Below are 19,147 nucleotides of genomic sequence, written 5' to 3'. Positions count from 1 at the left end.
ATCCTCCAATACATAAATAGTTCGCTCTGATTACCCATCTGTCTGCAGATGAAAAGCCGTGCTGAAATTCAATCGAGTACCCAATCCCTCGTGTAAGGACTTCCATAATCTTGAAGTAAACCATGGGTCTCGATCGGACACTATCAATATAGGCACTCCATGCAGTCTAACTGTCTCTTTTATATACAACTACACATACTTATTCATCGAGTAATCTACTTAAACTGTAATAAAATGAGCCGTCTTGGTCATTCTATCCACAATTACCCATATCGAGTCATTTTTACTGGGGGTCGAAGGTAGACCTGAAACAAAATCCATTGTAACTCGCTACCACTTCCACTCAAGAATGAATATTAGTTGTAGCAATTCGGAAGACACTTGATGTTCAGCTTTCACTTGCTGGCATGTCAAGCATCTTGCAACAAACTCGGATATAATAATTTTTCATGCCAGACCACCAATAACGACTCTTTATATCCTGATACATCTTATTCTCGCTTGGATGCATCGTCAAACGACTATAATGTGCCTCAAAAAGAATATATTTATTCAATTCTTCATTATCTAGAATGCAAAGTCTTATACGATAATATAAACATCCATCAAACCTGATTTCAAAGTCTTTGGTTTCACTTTTCTCTATTTGTGCAATTCTTGCCAATCATTTTTCATCTTGTCCTTGCCGCTCTTTTATCTGATCCAAAAGCATCGACTTTAACTTAAGTTCATAAATCAAGGTATCATCTTCCTTTAATGACATAAGTGCATCCAAAACTCGTAAAGCTACAAAAGTCTTTCGACTAAGCATATCAGCTACTACATTAGCTTTTCCTAGATGATAATTAATGATCACGTCATAATCCTTTAAAAGCTCGATCCATCTTATTTGCCTCAAATTCAGTTCTTTTTGAGTCAACAAATACTTTAGACTCTTGTGATCTGTATAAATGTGGCACCGCTCACCGTACAGATTGTGACGCCAAATTTTCAAAGCAAACACGACCGCTGCCAATTCTAAATCATGCGTCGGATAATTTCTCTCATAAGTCTTAAGGTGCCTCGAGGTATAAGCCACAACTTTCCCTTCTTGTATCAATACACATCCTAATCCATTATGGGATGCATCACTAAAAATGACGTAGTCTTTACCCGACTCAGGTTGTACAAGCACTGGCGCCTCTGTTACAATCCTTTTTAGCATTTCAAAAATTTCTTGATATTTCTCCAACCAAACAAAAGGCACATCTTTCCTCAACAATTTAGTTAACGGCGAAGTCAACATTGAAAAGTTTTTCACAAACTGCCTATAATAACCAGCAAGCCCCAAGAAACTCTGAACTTTCGAAACATTATTTGGGGGTTGCCAATCCACTATAGCTTGAATCTTTTTGGGATCTACTCTTATGCCTTCTGCGAAGACTATATGGCCAAGGAAAGAAACCTTAGATAACCAGAATTCACACTTGGATAATTTGGTATACAACTTCTTCTCTCGAAGAGTCTGAAGAACCACCCGAATATGAGCATTATGCTCATCTCTTGACTTTGAATATACCAAAATATCATCAATAAATACCACCACAAATTGATCTAGATAAAGTTGGAATACTCGGTTCATCAAATCCATAAATGCTGTATGAACATTAGTCAATCCGAATATCATCACCACAAATTCATAATGTCCATACCGAGTCTGAAAGGCTGTCTTTGAAATATCCTCTCTTTAATCTTTAATTAGTAGTATCCTAACCGTATGTCTATCTTAGAGAACACTGATGCGTCTTTCAGTTAATCAAACAAATCTCAACCTCTAAAGATGATACTTATTCTTTATGGTTACTTATTTAACTGACGATAATATATACATAATCACATAGATCCGTCATTCTTTTTCACAAAAAGCACAGGTGCTCCCCAAGGAGAAACACTGGGTCTGATAAATCCCTTATCGAGCAGCTCCTGCAATTGGGTCTTTAATTCTCTCAACTATGTTGGAGCCATTCGATACGGAGCCATAAAAACAAGTTTAGTACCAGGGTAAACTTCAATTTAGAATTCCACCTCACGATCTATAGGTAAGCCCGATAATTCCTCTGGAAAAACATCTGAAAACTCTCAAACTATTGGGATATCACCTAATCTCGCCCTCTGATATTCGAGTGTCTATCACATTAGCTAGGAAAGCTATACACCCTTGCGGCATAATTTTCCTTGCAATCATTACTGATATCACACTGGAGGGTGATTTCATTTTTTCACCGATTACTATGACTTCTGAACCTTCCGTATCCTTAAAAAATAATCACTTTTTGCGAAAATCAACTCATCCATGATGTGGAGACAACCAATCCATGCCCAAAATAATTTTAAATTCATAGAAAGGTAATTCCATTAAGTTTATCGGGAACACAATCCCTCGAATATTTATCGGGCATTTTTTACATACCCGCGTTACTCTTGCACTATGACGCATGGGGTTTACCGCGATCATCTCACTAAATATTGGTTCTAAAAGAATTCCTCTAGCTCTAACCAACTTTGTACTAATATAAAAGTGTGTAGAACCAGGGTCAATCAAAATAAATACAGGTTCATCAAAAATATGAAATGTACCTGTTAAAATCTTCGGGTCATCATAATCTTCATTAGTCTTAATATTATAAATTCGGTCCACTCCTCGAGTCTCTTGTCGCTGGTTTGATTCAGATTTTCCATCGGATATACCTTTTCCTCTGCTTCTATTATATGTTGCTACTGATCTATCTCCAAATCGCTTTGGATAATTTCAAGCATAACGACCAGTTTCACCACAATGGAAACAAGCACCATTGAGTAATCTACATACTCCACGATGAAATTTGCCACATTTCTGACATGGATTAGTTCTTTCTCTATATGCTCTACCTGAGCTAGTAGCAAAAGATTGTGATTGTTTAGTTTTCTGTGAAGCTGCAGTAGAACCATCTCTATCAGTATATCGGGAACTCGAGCCCTTGCCTCTCTTAGCATGATGGGAAGTTGAAGACGTTCCAACTCTTTTTCCCGTCTGCATTCTGTGCTTCACTGCTAGAGTCTCTTCTTGATCTCTTTCAATAGCCTTGGTTCGGTTAATAAATTCTTGCAAACTAGGAAATTTTAAAGCTAACATCATCTCTTTCAACTTAGGCCTCAAACCCTCAATGAACCAATCACGTTGGGCTTTATAATTCGGAACTACCTCAGTAGCATAATGACTAAGCTTGTTATATTCAACCTCATACTTATGTACTACTCGATCGCCTTGTTTCAGATTAAGAAAATTCAGTAGCATTGACCGCATAAACTGCTCCCTGATGTACTTTTTCTTAAACTCATCTTGAAAGGATTGTCAGGTCACTTGCTCATGTGGTGCATATATCGTAGTGTTTGTCCACCACACTCGAGCTGATCCAAAAGTAAGGATAAAACTCCGCCCAGCTTTTCAAAATTTGAGCATTGAAGACTTTCCAGCATCACCATAACGTCGTTTAACCATAAATCATCATCCATCAGACCTTCATCCTCTTCTCCCCGGAACTCAGGAGCTCCCAAACTTCTCAACTCTTTTGGGATTAACATCCATAGTGCTGGAGGAATAGGGGGAGGTGGAGGAGGTTGAAATTTAATCAAGATTGCATCAAGAGCCTGCATAAAAGCTCTAAACTCTGGCACTGGCATACCCTGATGTTTCGGTGCACTAGCATTTTTGGATGAGATCGGATGCTCGCTATTAGTTTCATAGCTCTCGCTACCCGAACCTTCTCAAATTTCTTGACCAATCGCTCTTCGAGAATTCGTATAATCCGACATCTAATAGAACATACATAAGACTAACACTTAAGTTAGTAGGGAGTGCGATCAATCATATTCTAACTACACCCTATCAATAACCTTGACATCTTAGTGGCATGTAAACCCTTTTACAGTAAAATACACCCAGTTTCGGTTGAGAATCGGCTAAACCTGTAGCTATGATCCAATAAATGTAACACACAATTCCCGTATACGTTTCCATACACGAGTCATAGATGTCACATCACTTTTAAAACTTTCCACTTTTGAAGAACCAGTAAAAATTTTGTTCCAATCATAAAACATTTTAATTTAATAAACTAAAACATTCATTTACTTATAATATATAAACAGATCTTAAAGGTTAGAACATCTTTAATTTTTACATCATCCTAAGTCAAAATATTTTTCAGAGTATTATAATAAATTTATTACATGTCAGCTAAAAACATCAAAAGTAGACATAATTGTCGTACAATTACTGATGAGGCGACCCTTGAATGACAATGTCAGATGCACTCCTTACTCCGCTCACTAAAACCTACGCGTGAGATAAACACATGTTAAGTATTTACTTAGTGAGGCAATAACACTAATGAGGTGAAATCAATACAAAAATATATTATAACTATCAAAATAAGAATTTATTGTTTTCAAAACATTATAAGTTCTTTGGGGCGCACATGTAGTGCCAATATGGTCGTTCATAAGCTCATTATGAATTTCATGGGTTACACACATAGTGTCGATATGGTCGTTCATAAACTTATTATGAATCCTTGGGTTGCACACATAGTGCCGATACGGTCGTTCATAAACTTATTATGAATTCCGTGGGTTGCACACATAGTATCAATACAATTTTTCTTAAACTTATTATATAGTGCCAATATGGTCGTTCATAAACTTATTATGAATTCTGTGGGTTTCACACATAGTGTCGATACAGTCGTTCATAAACTTATTATGAATTCTATTGGTTGCACACATAGTGTCGATGCGGTCGTTCATAAACTTTTTAGGAATTACGTAGGTTGAACACATAGTGCCGATGCGGTTGTTCATAAACTTATTATGAATTCCGTGGGTTGCACACATAGTGCCGATATAAAAATGCAACATATAAATTTAACAACTTGAACCTATAACTCCCAATGTACAGAATAAATGCACTCACCTGATTTGCCTCACTATTATGCACAGATGTAGTCAAACTATTCTAAGACTTTATCCTTGTCTTTTTGTTTGCTTGACTCAGGAGCTTGATTACGATCTACATAATCATCCATAGTCGCACATACAATATGATGTTAATATACTTACTAACATTTATCTAAAGTACTAGTATTCAAAAGTACTGTTAAATTTCGAATTCTATTAAAATTTGCCTTAACTTAAAATTTATAACCGATTAGTATCGGTACCCCTCCTATTGTATCGATACTTCCCTACTATGGTATCGATACTCATTTCAGTATCGATACCATTTTTGCATTCTAGAATCCATTTATCAATAATGGTATTGATACCTTCCTCTTGGTATCGATACCCCACATCAGTATCGATACTACTTGCATCAGTATCGATATTGTTCATCGTGTTCATCCTCATTCCTCAAATTTAACCTTATAATATCGACACAGTTCTTCCAATATCGATACCATAACCATATTTTACCTATTTCACTTCAATTTTTATCACAGTTTAGTCTAAATCTCTTAATTTTATCACCAAACATAACCTTAAGCTCATCATTATTCAAACCAATTGTCTTACATCCATAAATCTCCCTATAACATCCAATAACTCCAAAGAACCCTTTAAAACTAAAATCACATCCAAATCTCAAACATGTTTTTAATCACTTCTAAAGCTCTAAATCTCTTATTTACCTCTTTGACAAGTCAAATATACTTTTAAACTTCAATATCAGACCAAATCTCATCAAATCATTTAAAAACTCATTTTCTTAAGTCTCAAATAAATCCTTCATCTTTTAGTTTTAATCCTCCTTGAACTTTTCTTAAGTCTCTATAACACTTAAGGTTTCAAAACTAACCCAAAAACGAAAAGAAAAACTAACATTGAATAATCCTTACCTTGGCTATGGAGGGCACGGGACGACGGGGAAGAAGAAGAGAACCACTTTGATTTATCCCCTTATTTCCCTTATTAAATATCCTTAATAATAATGGATATTAAATTCATTTCCCTCCAAAGGACCATAATGGCATTCCATTCTCCCATTCTTACTAATTAGTATTAAACACAATTTCCTAAATCATTCCCTATTCTTTTCAATGTACTCACTTTAACCCACCAAAATTTTAAATACTTTCACTATGGTCACCTACCCGATATTTGGGGTATTATAAAATATCTCTAAGCAATTGCTTTCTTTAGAAACACTCTCCTTTGTTTTTATAAACCAAATTGGAGGTCACCTTGAGTTGAAAGAATAGTCGTACCACCAAAGTCCACTCCAGTTTTTGGTGTACGAGATTTGGAGAGCCGTACTAACCTCAGGGGGTCATCTGTCCATTGTAGCAATTATACACGTCAGGACGAATTCGCTTCTAAGGCAATGGATTACCATAACACAATTATCGTTCCATTTAATTGTTTTATTTAATATTTTCAGTCAGTGCTAACTCTTTATTTTGCAGCAATATATTTTCCATTAATTTAGAAGCAAATTCAATATTGTTGTTAAATGTTATTAGGACTATGGCTACTATTGTTCATGTCGCGGAGAAAGACGAGTTTAATTTACAGTCTACTGAAAAGTCATTAAGAGAAAAGGTACTACTAATGCTCTGGTTAAAGTTTTGGTATCTTTTAAAAAGATACGTGAAAACAATGGCAAGTATATTCGATAAAAGTGAGTAAATTATGTGATTTAAAGCATGAATAAAATGCTTTATAATGGGTAGTTAATTCTCCATGTAACGGCATAATCAATGGACAATTAGTTTTCTAAAAGATGTTATAATAATGCTTGATCATGATTTAATGCATTGGAACAGTGGATAAACCTTTAGTATTAATATAATCGCAAAGTTATTACCAACCTATAGTTAATGTAACTAATGCAATGCTATAAAATTATGGAAGAAACGTTAAAATATACATTGAGGTTATGCATTTTAAATGTAAATAAAAATTTACATTGATTTTGCTTAAAGGTTGCATTTATATTTTTATTGTTAGCAGTTTCATAACATTTAATTTAATCTTATGCAAGAATGTTAATTATAACCATTAAGTTTAAATGATTTTAAAATTCAATAGTAAGTTGAACGATTTATTAAATAGCTATATAAATATTTTTAATAGTTATATAAATGTTGTGTTTATTAAACGTTCAACTTTGAAACTTTCATGCTATAAATAAGAAGTGACATGATTATAATGTTATGAACATTGATTAATATGAGAGGTAATTAACGCATGTATGATAATTGATATGTGGAGATATGCAACCATCTATTCTCACATGGGATAAATATTATTTAGTCCCATAATTCTAAAGTGAAAATAATTGTGGTTTGTCGTACTAATAATTTATTTTGAGAGAGAAGACAATAGGATTGTAATTTTTGAGAAATATGGAGCTGGTGAAGATGAAATGAGAAGATTCTCCAAATTAATTAGTTGACAAATCCTAAAGATATGGATTTTATTACTATCAATAAATTATTTTATTTTTATTATTGTTAGTAAATTATTTTTGTGACTATCCTTGTATAATATGTATTTGAATTTAGAAGATTCAAAAGATGTGTTGATTCACATGAAGTAACTGTCACGATAGAATTTGGGGTGATGCTGATTAAAGATGAAGATGAAAAGACTAAAGTTGCACACATGATGAGAATAAACAAGTCTGTTTGGGAGTTATAATTCTACCTACGAAGTCAGATTATTTAGACTTGTTGCATATTAATTCATGTTTTTAAAATACATGAATTATAATAAATGAGTCTTTTAAGTTAGTCTTTTAATTAAACCTAGTGAAAATAATATGAAATGAGATAAACCAGTAGTAAAGAATAAAATAGTGAAAACTACTAAGGCTAAGGCGGTTGTAACCCAAAATGTGTATGCTTAATACGATACAATTGTGAGTAAAAATATCAAGCTTAACTCTTTAAGAGGCCTTAAGAAAGAGAAAATTCATAAACAATTTATTGGAAAATAGTGTGATAGGTATGAAAGTGCATGTTTAGGATTGGTTCTTTAAAGACCTGATACTTAAGCGTACCTAGTGCACCACATCTCTTTCATAAAAACCTATATGGTGCACTATTCATTAATATACTCACTATTCCAATTTAAATAAATATATGATGGTCTTTGTAGGGCTAACATGTTGAATAATATAAATGAGAAAATGATAGACACTAGTGCTACTAAAAGATTGATTGTAGCTATTAAATCTCTTTGAGTGATTTTCCTAAGTAGAGGAAAGAAAAAAGATACTCTATCATAGGAGTTGTGTTGAAATCTCTAGTGATAAACTTGAGATATTTTTTTCATGTTATTAAGAATAGTTGAAAACTCCTCATAAATATTTGTATAATATTCCTAAATACTTCTTATGAAGAACTAGGATAAAACAAAATTCATTTTGAATGAAAAAAAGTCATGAATGACTACTGAGATATAAGAAATTTCATGATCATTTGAGAATATAATAATGTGTAAACAAGTTTTGAGTTTGTTAAAATATAATTTTATGGTTAAAACTAATAACAAACTTTACTCAAGTATGAATGAGTAAATGTGCAAGAGAATTTGTTTAGACGTTATCCAAGATACTTATGGATTTATTTCTATTCTAAAAATGTTAGAAATACGGGATGTCTTAAATGATGGTCAAAGTAAGAGAGGGACCTAGTTGATCGACTTACTAAAGGTTATAGTCGAAAATTGGTTCTTGATTCATCGAGAGGATGGGTCTAAAGCCCATTGGTTTAAGAATTTATGATGGATGCCCAACTTAATTATCTAATTTCAATGTGGTCAAACGAAGCAATGGAAAGACTCATAGTGTACATTTCTACCTGCCTATCCCTTGATGAATAATGTACATGCACATGATGAGCTTAATTACTCTTAATAAATTCATAGCCCAGGATTTGGATGATCTTAGTGAGAAAGACTTGATGAATTTATCGATTTTTAGTTAAATATATATTCTTAATAAGTTCATAACCTAGAGTTGAGTGGACAGTCCTAATCGTGAAGGACTAAATGAACTTACCGTCATAGATGATGATTTTTCTTAACACTCTTAATGAATTCAAATCCCAAGAGTTTGAGAGTTCATAATGAGAATGACATATTGAATTCACCGATGGATGAGGTTGAATATTTATTCTTACTGATTTCTTATCTCAACGTTTGGGTGGTTCATTTAAAATGAACTTGAAGAAATTCACCTTACCCATTGTGAGGATGAGTTGTTGTAAAAGCTCTTAATTATTTTATAGCCCGATTTTGGGTGGTTTATGTTAAGATAAACCCGATGAAATAACCTATGTAAGTGAAAAAGGACTAACCACCTTCTATGAAAAACGTTGAGCCATTTTTCTAGTACACTTATTAGAATCTTAAGAAAATAGGGTTATATATATATATGCTAGTATATATACTTTGAAAACACATCAAGGACTTCAGTGGATAAAGGGGTTAGTTGTGTGTTATGAGTTCACCCTAATCTTAGAAAGATCAAGATTCATTCATTTATCTAAGAGAAGAATTACTTATCATCACTATGTACTAGTTCAAGATACGTTCACTAGTGCTTAAGCAATTAATCTCGCTATTGTTCTTCTCGTGTTTTAACTCAAATTTTCTCTTTTTTTACAACAAAAAAAATCTTTTGTACTAACAGGGGAATGTTGGTAATACATATAATTTTACATTAGTTATGAAATGTGGCCCGATTCGATTCGATTTGTTTATGTTTCTTTTTAGATAAGATCCTCCCAGTAGAATATCATTTATCAGAGTTATTTTACTATTTATAGCCGTTACAAAATACTTAATATAGTTTATGGTCATTAGAATAATCTTTATGATGATTAATTATTTTGTAACTGCTATTTGATCTTTTACATTTTTACCCCTATGTTGAGCCTATAAATGAATATTTATTTTTCCATTTCATATGGAACTTCAAGAGAAACATCTCTAAGCAATTACTTACTTTAGAAATACTCTCCTTTGCTTTTATAAACCTGTTCGCATTGTCACCTTGAGTTGAAAGAAGAGCACTACCACCAGAGTCCACTCTATCTTTCGGGTGTACGAGATTTGGAGAGCCGTGCTAACCTTGATGGTCATTCATCTATTGTAGCGATTACACACATCGAGATGAATTTGCTTCTAAGGCAATGTATTATCATGACACGGTTATCGTCTCATTTACTTATTTTATTTAATATTTTCAATTAGTACTAACGTCTCATTTTGTAGCAGTCTATTTTCCAACTGCGTGTGCCTATTAGAGATTTTTTATCTATACATTGTAGTTGGCTCTGGGATTTGTTCCTAGAAGATATGAACTCCTCGGAGGTTTCGATAACAGGGGATTTGCCTGATAGCCTTGATTGGCGGAGTATACGAGACAATCATAAAAAATCATATAGGTATCCAACTTATAAAGAGTTAATCACCTATAATCAATTATAAATATTTGAAAATAAATTAAAATGTAATCTCATAATCGAAAGAATTAAAATTTTATCTCATCATTAGATTCGTTCTTTACTTTGTACATAGTAAAAGATATATATTATTCAAAAGGAAGATGTGTATGTCTTCTCATTGATTGATAAGCAATCAGGTATAATCACTAAAAAATTATGATATAATTATTATAAATGTGTAATTGTTATATATTTAGAGCAACAGACAAGGGAGGGGAATGTTAATGGTTTTCTTTGTGCTAACTGGGCTTGCTAGTCTGGTTTGTAAGTGATATTGTTTCAAGGATTTTGGTGCAATATATTCTCATTCATCGAAAAAAATTAGAGCAACAATGTAGTCATGTTTAAAGTTTCATCAATATATATATATATATATATTCATGCATGAAATTAGGTTTAGCAACAACACCGGAACATAGTGAGGACATGTGTGGACTATAGTCCCCAAAAATCTGAAAATTTTAATTTTTGACTCTTATAAAGTTTAAAAAAATTAATTTTTTTCTACACAAAATTATTAGAAATTCATATTAAGCTTTAAAATTTTTAAACGATGATTAAACCTCTTCCATAATTTTTAAAAATCCTCATTAAGTCTTTCAAATTTTTTAAAATTTTAATTAAACCCCAATTTTTTTTAAAATAAGGTAAGTTGAGCTCTTCAAAAATTTTAATTTAAACCTTTGATTTAAAAAAAAAATAAGTTGACCTCCCTAAATTCTATTACCAAGTTCCGCTACTATAATGAGCAAAATAATTTTATGTCACTATAAATCATTTTTTAATATATTAATTGAGATATATTCTAACTTAAATATAAGCTATTTAAAGATTTAATATATAAATATATATATGTAAATCGATTCTATTAAGCTCATCTTCTGTTAAAAAAAATCATATTTTTTAAAATCATTTTAAATTTGATTTGATGCAACTTAACAATCCATTTTACTATCATACATATATAATATTTAAAATAAAAACTAAATTTATAGTAGTAATTTATATTTTTATAATCAAGTTAAAATAAAATAATATGTCTATTAGGGAAAATTACTTCATAAACTACTATATTTTGTCTGATTTGTTTATACCACTAGACTTTTAATTTTGTTAATTATACCACCGAATTTTAATTTTACATTCAATTATATCACCCTATCGTTAAATCATTAACGAAACAATGAGATGACTAATGGTTGCTGACATGACATGCCATACCAAAATGATATATTTTTGGTGTGACTGTTTTGATCCTTAAAATGACATCATTTAAACACTGAACTTTAGGAATGTATCGATTTTATGTTAAACTTTTAAGCATTTTACTTTTTTGACACTACGTTTTTCGATCGTCACGAACAACCAATCATAATTCGTCATCAATCATATTTCACATTAAAATCACTACCAAAGTATCTATCTTTTATTGCCCATTCTTCTCACATGATTAGATTTTAATGAAACCTGTTCAAAATCAAAGAAATTAAACAAAAAAATATTATAATTTTTAGATGTTTGAAGACTTTATTAGATATATGAGATTTGAGGTATTTGTTTGAAAATTTGAATGGTGAAAAACATATTTTGAGAAGACGGACAACATACCTCGAAATTAGCCTCATCTAAAAGTCATTGAAAGAGATCATAGTATGAATATGTCAAACTTTTAAATTGATTTTTACCGACTTTGAGTGAATTTTGTGAAAAATAAATCATAAGAAAATATTCTTCTATTGATCCTATTGTGAAATATAATCGATGACAGGTGATGCTTAGCTACTGATGACAGTCGACAAATAGAATGTTAAAAAATAAAACTGTCTAAAATTTATGGCAAAATCGATATACTACTAAAATTTAATGTCTAAAACAAAATTGTTTTAGTCACCAAAACAACTACACCAAAACGATATTATTTTAATGTGGCATGTTACATCAATAACTAGTAACCATATTAATTGACTTAATTATAGGGTGATATAATTGAATGTAAATTTAAAATTCAATGTTATAAGTTAAAAAAATTAAAAGTTTAGTGATATAAATAAATCGTCGGACAAATATAAGTGATATTTGAAGTAGTTTTTTATTTTTATTATTTAAATCAGATCAAACTTTTGTCTAAACTCAATCTAGATTAGCCCGGACGAACCGAACCATACGATCGAACAAAGATAATTTCATTTGAACTCTATCTTCAAGTAGAACCTCTGCTCTGCAAGTAACCAAAAACAAAAGCAAAAGTATGCTTCTCCAGCCTCCATCGGTGTTGAACCACCGTGTTTCTCTCTCTTCGTTCTCTTCCTACTCCCGACAGCTCCCACGTCAGATCCCCCGGTTCATCCTTTCCAAAACCCAGAGCTTCAAAAAGCTCCAAATCACTTGTTCAATCCCACAGGTCCATGGCTATGGAACGGTGGACTTCGAGAGAAGACCCATGGTCAAATGGATCGCGCTCTACAAAAAAATCTCTCTCATGGAAAACCCTCAATTGGGTTCCGCCTCCGTGTTGAACGACTGGGAGAAAGGCGGCAGCAAGGTCACCAAATGGGAGCTTTGTAGGGTTGTCAAGGAGTTGAGGAAGTACAGGCGTTACAAGCAGGCTCTTGAGGTATACCCAGAAATGAATTATATTCTCTTTTGGTGTTTTCTATTTATCTGTTGTCGATTCTATAAATTATTTACTGGGAATCGACTTCTTTCTTAAATTTTGGTACTTTGTTGTTTGTCCATAAACATATTTGCACATTTTGGGTGTGTGTTTGTCCTAAAAGTAAAAGCAAAATGGCATATTTTAATACATTTAGAAGATATGTTGCACGGGTACAGTAATCCAATACAGTTTCAATTACCCAATACCAGCAATGACATTTGATATTTAAGCGCATACACAAATTATTTTTTAGATTTAACTTTAAAAAAATTTAAAAAAAAATGATTTTGAATAAAAAAATTGAAGTTAATTTTGAAGTCTGGAATATCAGTCGACTTACAACACATTTTCGGAGAGAATCTGAGTACTTCTGAGTTGATATGTCTTCATACCGTATCCTTGTCATACCCTTATCATGTAATTTCGGAAATTACTGTTTTACGTCCCTGAATCTGTCCCCGTATACTTATTAGTGCAACATAATTTAGAAGAGCCTACTTGGTGGGAAGATGCTTTGATTCTTGTTGTCAGTGTAGTTGATGACCTCGTAGAATTGTGAATTTTTTTCTGGGAAGTTAACACTTTTCAGCACCTTTGTTTAGTAAAGTTGTTGATGGTCTCGTATCAGACATCATTTTTAAAAACATTTCCGACATTGTACAGGTTTACGAGTGGATGAACAACAGAAGTGAGAGGTTTAGATTTTCAGCTAGTGATGCCGCGATTGAATTGGATCTTATTTCCAAGGTGCGCGGAGTTTCGAGCGCCGAAGATTACTTCCTTCAACTCCCCGATACTTTGAAGGACAAAAGGATCTACGGAGCCCTTCTGAATGCCTATGTGCGAGCAAGATTGCAAGAAAAGGCGGAGTCTTTAATCAACGATATGAGGAACAAAGGTTATGCCTTGCATCCTCTTCCGTATAATGTGATGATGACCCTATACATGAACCTTAAGGAGTACGATAAAGTCGAGTCCATGGTTTCGGAAATGTTGGTAAAAAACATACGTCTAGATATATATTCATACAACATCTGGTTGTCGTCTTGTGGTTCCCAAGGATCTGTGGAAAGAATGGAACGAGTATATGAGCAGATGAAAGAAGATCGAAGCATCATTCCAAACTGGACTACGTTTAGCACAATGGCGACTATGTATATCAAGATGGGACTGCCTAAGAAAGCCGAAGAATGCTTGAGAAATGTAGAGAGTAGGATCACTGGTCGGGATCGTATACCATATCATTATCTTATTACACTTTATGGTAATGTTGGTAATACGGAGGAGGTTTATCGGGTGTGGAAAGTTTACAAATCTATTTTCCCCAGTATTCCGAATTTAGGTTATCATGCAGTGATCTCGTCTCTGGTTAGGACCGACGATATTGAAGGGGCGGAAGAGATTTACAAAGAGTGGCTATCGGTTAAAACATCTTACGACCCTAGAATAGCGAATCTTCTCATCGGGTGGTATGTCAAAGAAGGTAACTTTGATAAAGCTGAGAGCTTTTTCAATCACATAGCTGATGCCGGAGGAAAGCCAAATTCAAGCTCATGGGAAACTCTTGCTGAAGGGCGTATCAGAGAGGCGAGAATCGACGAGGCTCTATCTTGCCTAAAAGAAGCTTTTGCAACCGAAGGCTCAAGAAGTTGGAGGCCGAAGCCCACAAATGTTTCTGCCTTCTTTAGTCTCTGCGAGGAAAAAGGAGACGAGGAAAGTAGGGAGCTTTTGGTGGGATTGATACAGCAAGCCGGATATCTAAAAAACGAAGCTTATGCATCACAAATTGGATTATCAGAAGGTGCCATCGGAAGTGAATTGCCAACAGACAAAGATATAAACAACCCCTATAGTTCCGTTGTTGAGTACAAGGATGATAATTCGGAGGTGCTTCTCAACCAACTGCAGAGCAGCGCCTGATGACCGGTATTTAAGTCATGGGTTAAACATATTCGCTGATGTCGGCATGGATCAGAACTTATAGCTATTTATCTACGCATTTGGATGCATTTGTGCAGGGGAAGCTTGAAAAACGGACCTAGACGAACTCTTGCGGGTGCACTTACCGTTTAACCCTGTTCGAGATTTATGAATTTGCAAATTTAAGCCTGTTTAGGTGCTCAAGTGGAAAGGATATGAATAGTTTAGCATTCTCATGACTTAGAAGCTGATTGAACCTATATATAAAGTTGTTTTGGTTTGGTCACATCCCATACCTTTTCATATATAATGTGTTGTGGAAATGAAAGAGTTTTGAGAGGGTATTGGATTAATGATTTTGTAAGATATTTTGACAAACAATTGTAGAAGGCAGGGAACCATGATTTTCTTGTTAAAAACAATGTCCTGTTGAGTATGTTTCACATAAATAGTTTAGCCTTTTTTGTCCTTATGACACTGAGCTCAAGTGGATCTAAGGTCAAATTATTTTAACATCTCAAGATTCATCATTGATGAGAGGTTGGGGCAAATGGCAGAGTTAATGAGATGTACCATGGAATCTGAACCAACTTTACGTTACATATATTATTATTGCTCTAAAGTTCGGCATAGACGGAGTTAGGGTTCAAAGGTTAATTGTCTAAACTACGTGAAAATGGCTGGGAAAAGGACAACATAGCAATCAATGATCCGTCAGACGAAAGGGTCATCTTGGCTATGAAGTCCGCTCCCATGTTGGCGAGTTGTGGTGTTCATGTTCAAAGTTATTGTTTGTTTCCTAGTTTTATTTGAACAAAAGGCATGCCTGGCAAGATCCCTCATCTGCTTCACAAGCATATATTATGAAGCAACAGACCAAATACAAGGTACCTGACCGATACGATACGAAACATGACAAATCCAATTTGTTTTAGATTTGGCACACATGCTGAAACTGCTAGGATCTTTCCGAAAGCAGGACCCACACAATTAAAACCACATTTTCCCACATGTTGTCACATGATGGGTGTTGCATGCCATTACCACAACAACATTGGCATCAACTTTAATCACGGCAAACTTCAATCCTTTTTCAATAATACTATTTGATGCGGTTAATTTCACAATTAAATCAGGTCACGTCCTTAAATAAATTAATTGATAAAGCTAAAGCTAAAAGACTAGTGACTGAAATAAAATAATTAAATAGATTAATTGATAAAACTAAAAGATCTGTGGTCGAAATAGAATCTTGCGAGCCACAATTGATTATAAAATAATATATGTTTATAATTTTTTTATCAATCAACTACGCACGTACTTTATATACATAACTTCTTAAACTTATTATTTTATAAAGAACAACATATTCTCTACCACCGTTGAGTTACTCAATTGAGAAATTTACGAGTGAGCACAAACTCTAACAACCACCTTCAAAACCTATTTTATAAACATGTACCTCACGAGAGAAACAGCACAACATATTCAACTCTTCTTGTCCAAAAACCTCGTGAGCCATGGAAGAGCTAGAGAACCCAAAAGTGCTTCAAAATCTCATAACTTTCCTCTCTTCTCTCATCCAAAATGTTGCCGAATCCAACGACATAAACGGTGGGTTTCAGGCCGAGAAGATGTCGATCTTCCACGGCCTAATACGGCCAGCCATCTCGATCCACAGCTACCTCCACAGAATTCACAAGTACGCAAATTGCAGCCCCTCTTGCTTTGTGGTGGCTTATGTTTATCTCAATCGGTTTGCTCAAAGGCATCCCTCTTTGCCCATCGATTCTTTCAACGTTCATCGCCTGCTTATCACCAGTGTCATGGTTGCTGCCAAGTTCATGGATGACTTGTAAGTTCTCAAAACCATATAGAATTTTGCCATTTGGATCTTTTTAGTTTTGGATACTCTGATTTCTTTAATGTTTACCGAATTATGATTTAGTTTCTTTCTATAGGTAAACTGCTGGATTGTCAATTTTCTTTCATGTTTAAACGCTTTTGTTCACCAAATTCAGAAAACTTGAGTTTTGGTCATTTACATTATCAATTTATTAAGTTTTGGTCACTTATGTTATTGGTTTTTACATTTTGGTCACTGAGTCGTTTACTCCCCTTAGTTTGTTGACGTCATCATCAATAACGGTTCTGTAATTAGAGACTTTGATCAAATTCAGGAGTCAAATTAATATTTTATTTAAAGTTTAGTAGTCAAACTGATACATTCAGGATCAAATCGAAGAAAGTAAAGTGACAAATCCAGTGATTTACCCTTTTTATTGTAGAATGTTTTTTTATTAATACATGCTATTAAAATTTACAAGTTATATTATCCATCGTAAATATTCTCAACCATTTGATAATTAAAGCTTAAATACTTTATTGTCTCTAGTACTCAACCTAACATCTCTAAAAATTATATTCATTTCTTTAACTATGAAAGAATTTGGTTTGTGTGAATATTTTAAAAATGAAAAAGTTATGAAGTCAAATGTTAATGCAAAGAAACTTATAATTAAATTTTAATGTGTTATTAACGTGATTGATTCAAATGATAAGCAGTTTAGTTCTATTTAAGCAGGTTTGAGTCATTGTTAATTCAAAAATTCCCCGCATAGCCAAGGAGAAGCCTTGATAACAAAAAAGGCAACTAAAAACACAATCGGTGTCTCCATTGAATACGCTTATTATTTTTCTTTTTGGGTGAAGTAAACTACAAGTCATTAAACGTTACCCATATAATTATTTTAATCATTAAACTTTCAAAAGTTATAAAATAGTCAATACATTTATTAATTTATTATAAAATGATCATTAAATTTATCAAAATCTTAATATTGTTATAAAATCATAGTATCATTTTTTAATAAATTAGTAAATTTAATAATTATTTTATAAATTTTAAAATTTATTTATTAAAACAATCATTTAAACATAATTTAAATATTTTAATCCAATCATATACTAACAATTTAATCTAACTCGATTAAATAGTGTAAAATCGGATTAGATTGAATGCAACATTTTCTTTTAAGTTATCATGGACCATATAAATATTTCACGTCACTTAAAAATGACATTTGAACTTTTAAATTAATGTTATATGTCATTCAATTAAGTCTACATCGTAGATTTAATGATTTTGGGATTAATATATATTTTGATATTTGAATTTGATTCTAATATTCAATCCAGTTGTTTAACTTCTTTAATCAGAGTATGCATTTAAACTTCAATTCAATTCGGTGTTGAATTGGATTTTTTTAGAAGTTTTAAGTATCAAGTTGAATCTTGAAGTATTTTTATCTCAATATAAATAGTCTGAGATAATAATTACATGATAGTATATATTTAGAATCTTTTAACTATTAATAATATACACACACTCTATAGCCACTCGAACATGAATCTTTTGAAAAATAATATTTCATCTTACCGCTAAAGCCACCGAATGAGTTCAAATCAACCTTAAAAGTTGAAATTTTTGGGTCATCTTATAAAGTTGTTATGCCACTATTATACCAAGTTCCAAAGGTTGGGTTTGTGATATTTTTGAAACCTAATCTTTCAGGTATTACAACAATGCTTACTATGCAAAAGTAGGAGGAATCAGCACAGTAGAAATGAACATGCTGGAAGTGGATTTCCTATTCGGATTAGGTTTCAACTTAAACGTAAACCTCAAAACTTTCCAAACCTATTACTCCCACCTTCAAAGGGAGATGTTGATGCTGCTGCAGCCTCCACCACCACCACCACTGCCACCAAGTTCTGCGGAATCCTCCATGAAACTCCATTTGTGTTTCAATGAAGAGGAACCCGCCAACACTTCCCATCAAAAGGAACAACTTGCTGTTTAAGCCCTTTGGTTTTGTGTTTGAAACATTCTTTCTTTTTGGCTGCATCACTTGTTTTGGTTTTCCTTTTGGGGAGGTTTTGGGTCTCCACTTGTTTATGTAATGTACAGGTAAACGTCGTTTTCCATGAATTACTGCTTAAATAACGACCGGGAGAACATCAATAGACATTGGGCCTCGAA

General features: G+C 33.1%; 2 protein-coding genes across 2 annotated transcripts; both read left to right on the top strand.

Moving 5' to 3' along the window:
- The first annotated feature begins 12,682 nt into the window (after positions 1-12,682).
- LOC120129611 (pentatricopeptide repeat-containing protein At1g02150-like) lies at positions 12,683-15,428 on the top strand. Its single transcript, XM_039147078.1, has 2 exons — positions 12,683-13,143; positions 13,849-15,428. Exons 1-2 carry the CDS (start codon positions 12,778-12,780, stop codon positions 15,103-15,105), a joined length of 1,623 nt encoding a protein of 540 aa, XP_039003009.1. The 5' UTR covers positions 12,683-12,777; the 3' UTR covers positions 15,106-15,428.
- A 1,150-nt stretch (positions 15,429-16,578) lies between these two features.
- Positions 16,579-19,047, top strand: LOC120129639 (cyclin-U4-1-like). The gene is made up of 2 exons (XM_039147098.1): positions 16,579-16,960; positions 18,680-19,047. Exons 1-2 carry the CDS (start codon positions 16,626-16,628, stop codon positions 18,966-18,968), a joined length of 624 nt encoding a protein of 207 aa, XP_039003029.1. The 5' UTR covers positions 16,579-16,625; the 3' UTR covers positions 18,969-19,047.
- Positions 19,048-19,147: the final 100 nt, after the last annotated feature.

Source organism: Hibiscus syriacus, unplaced genomic scaffold, assembly GCF_006381635.1.
Source record: "Hibiscus syriacus cultivar Baekdansim isolate YM2019G1 unplaced genomic scaffold, ASM638163v2 tig00110503_pilon, whole genome shotgun sequence".
NCBI classification, from domain to species: domain Eukaryota; kingdom Viridiplantae; phylum Streptophyta; class Magnoliopsida; order Malvales; family Malvaceae; genus Hibiscus; species Hibiscus syriacus.
This window is presented reverse-complemented; position numbering and strand designations above follow the sequence as displayed.

Excerpts from the sequence above, each read along its gene's own strand:
- LOC120129611 (XM_039147078.1), top strand. The coding sequence starts at position 12,778 with ATGCTTCTCCAGCCTCCATCGGTGTTGAACCACCGTGTTTCTCTCTCT. Across the intron at positions 13,144-13,848 it reads GTTACAAGCAGGCTCTTGAG|GTTTACGAGTGGATGAACAA; the intron begins GTATACCCAGAA and ends GACATTGTACAG.
- LOC120129639 (XM_039147098.1), top strand. The coding sequence starts at position 16,626 with ATGGAAGAGCTAGAGAACCCAAAAGTGCTTCAAAATCTCATAACTTTC. Across the intron at positions 16,961-18,679 it reads GCCAAGTTCATGGATGACTT|GTATTACAACAATGCTTACT; the intron begins GTAAGTTCTCAA and ends CTAATCTTTCAG.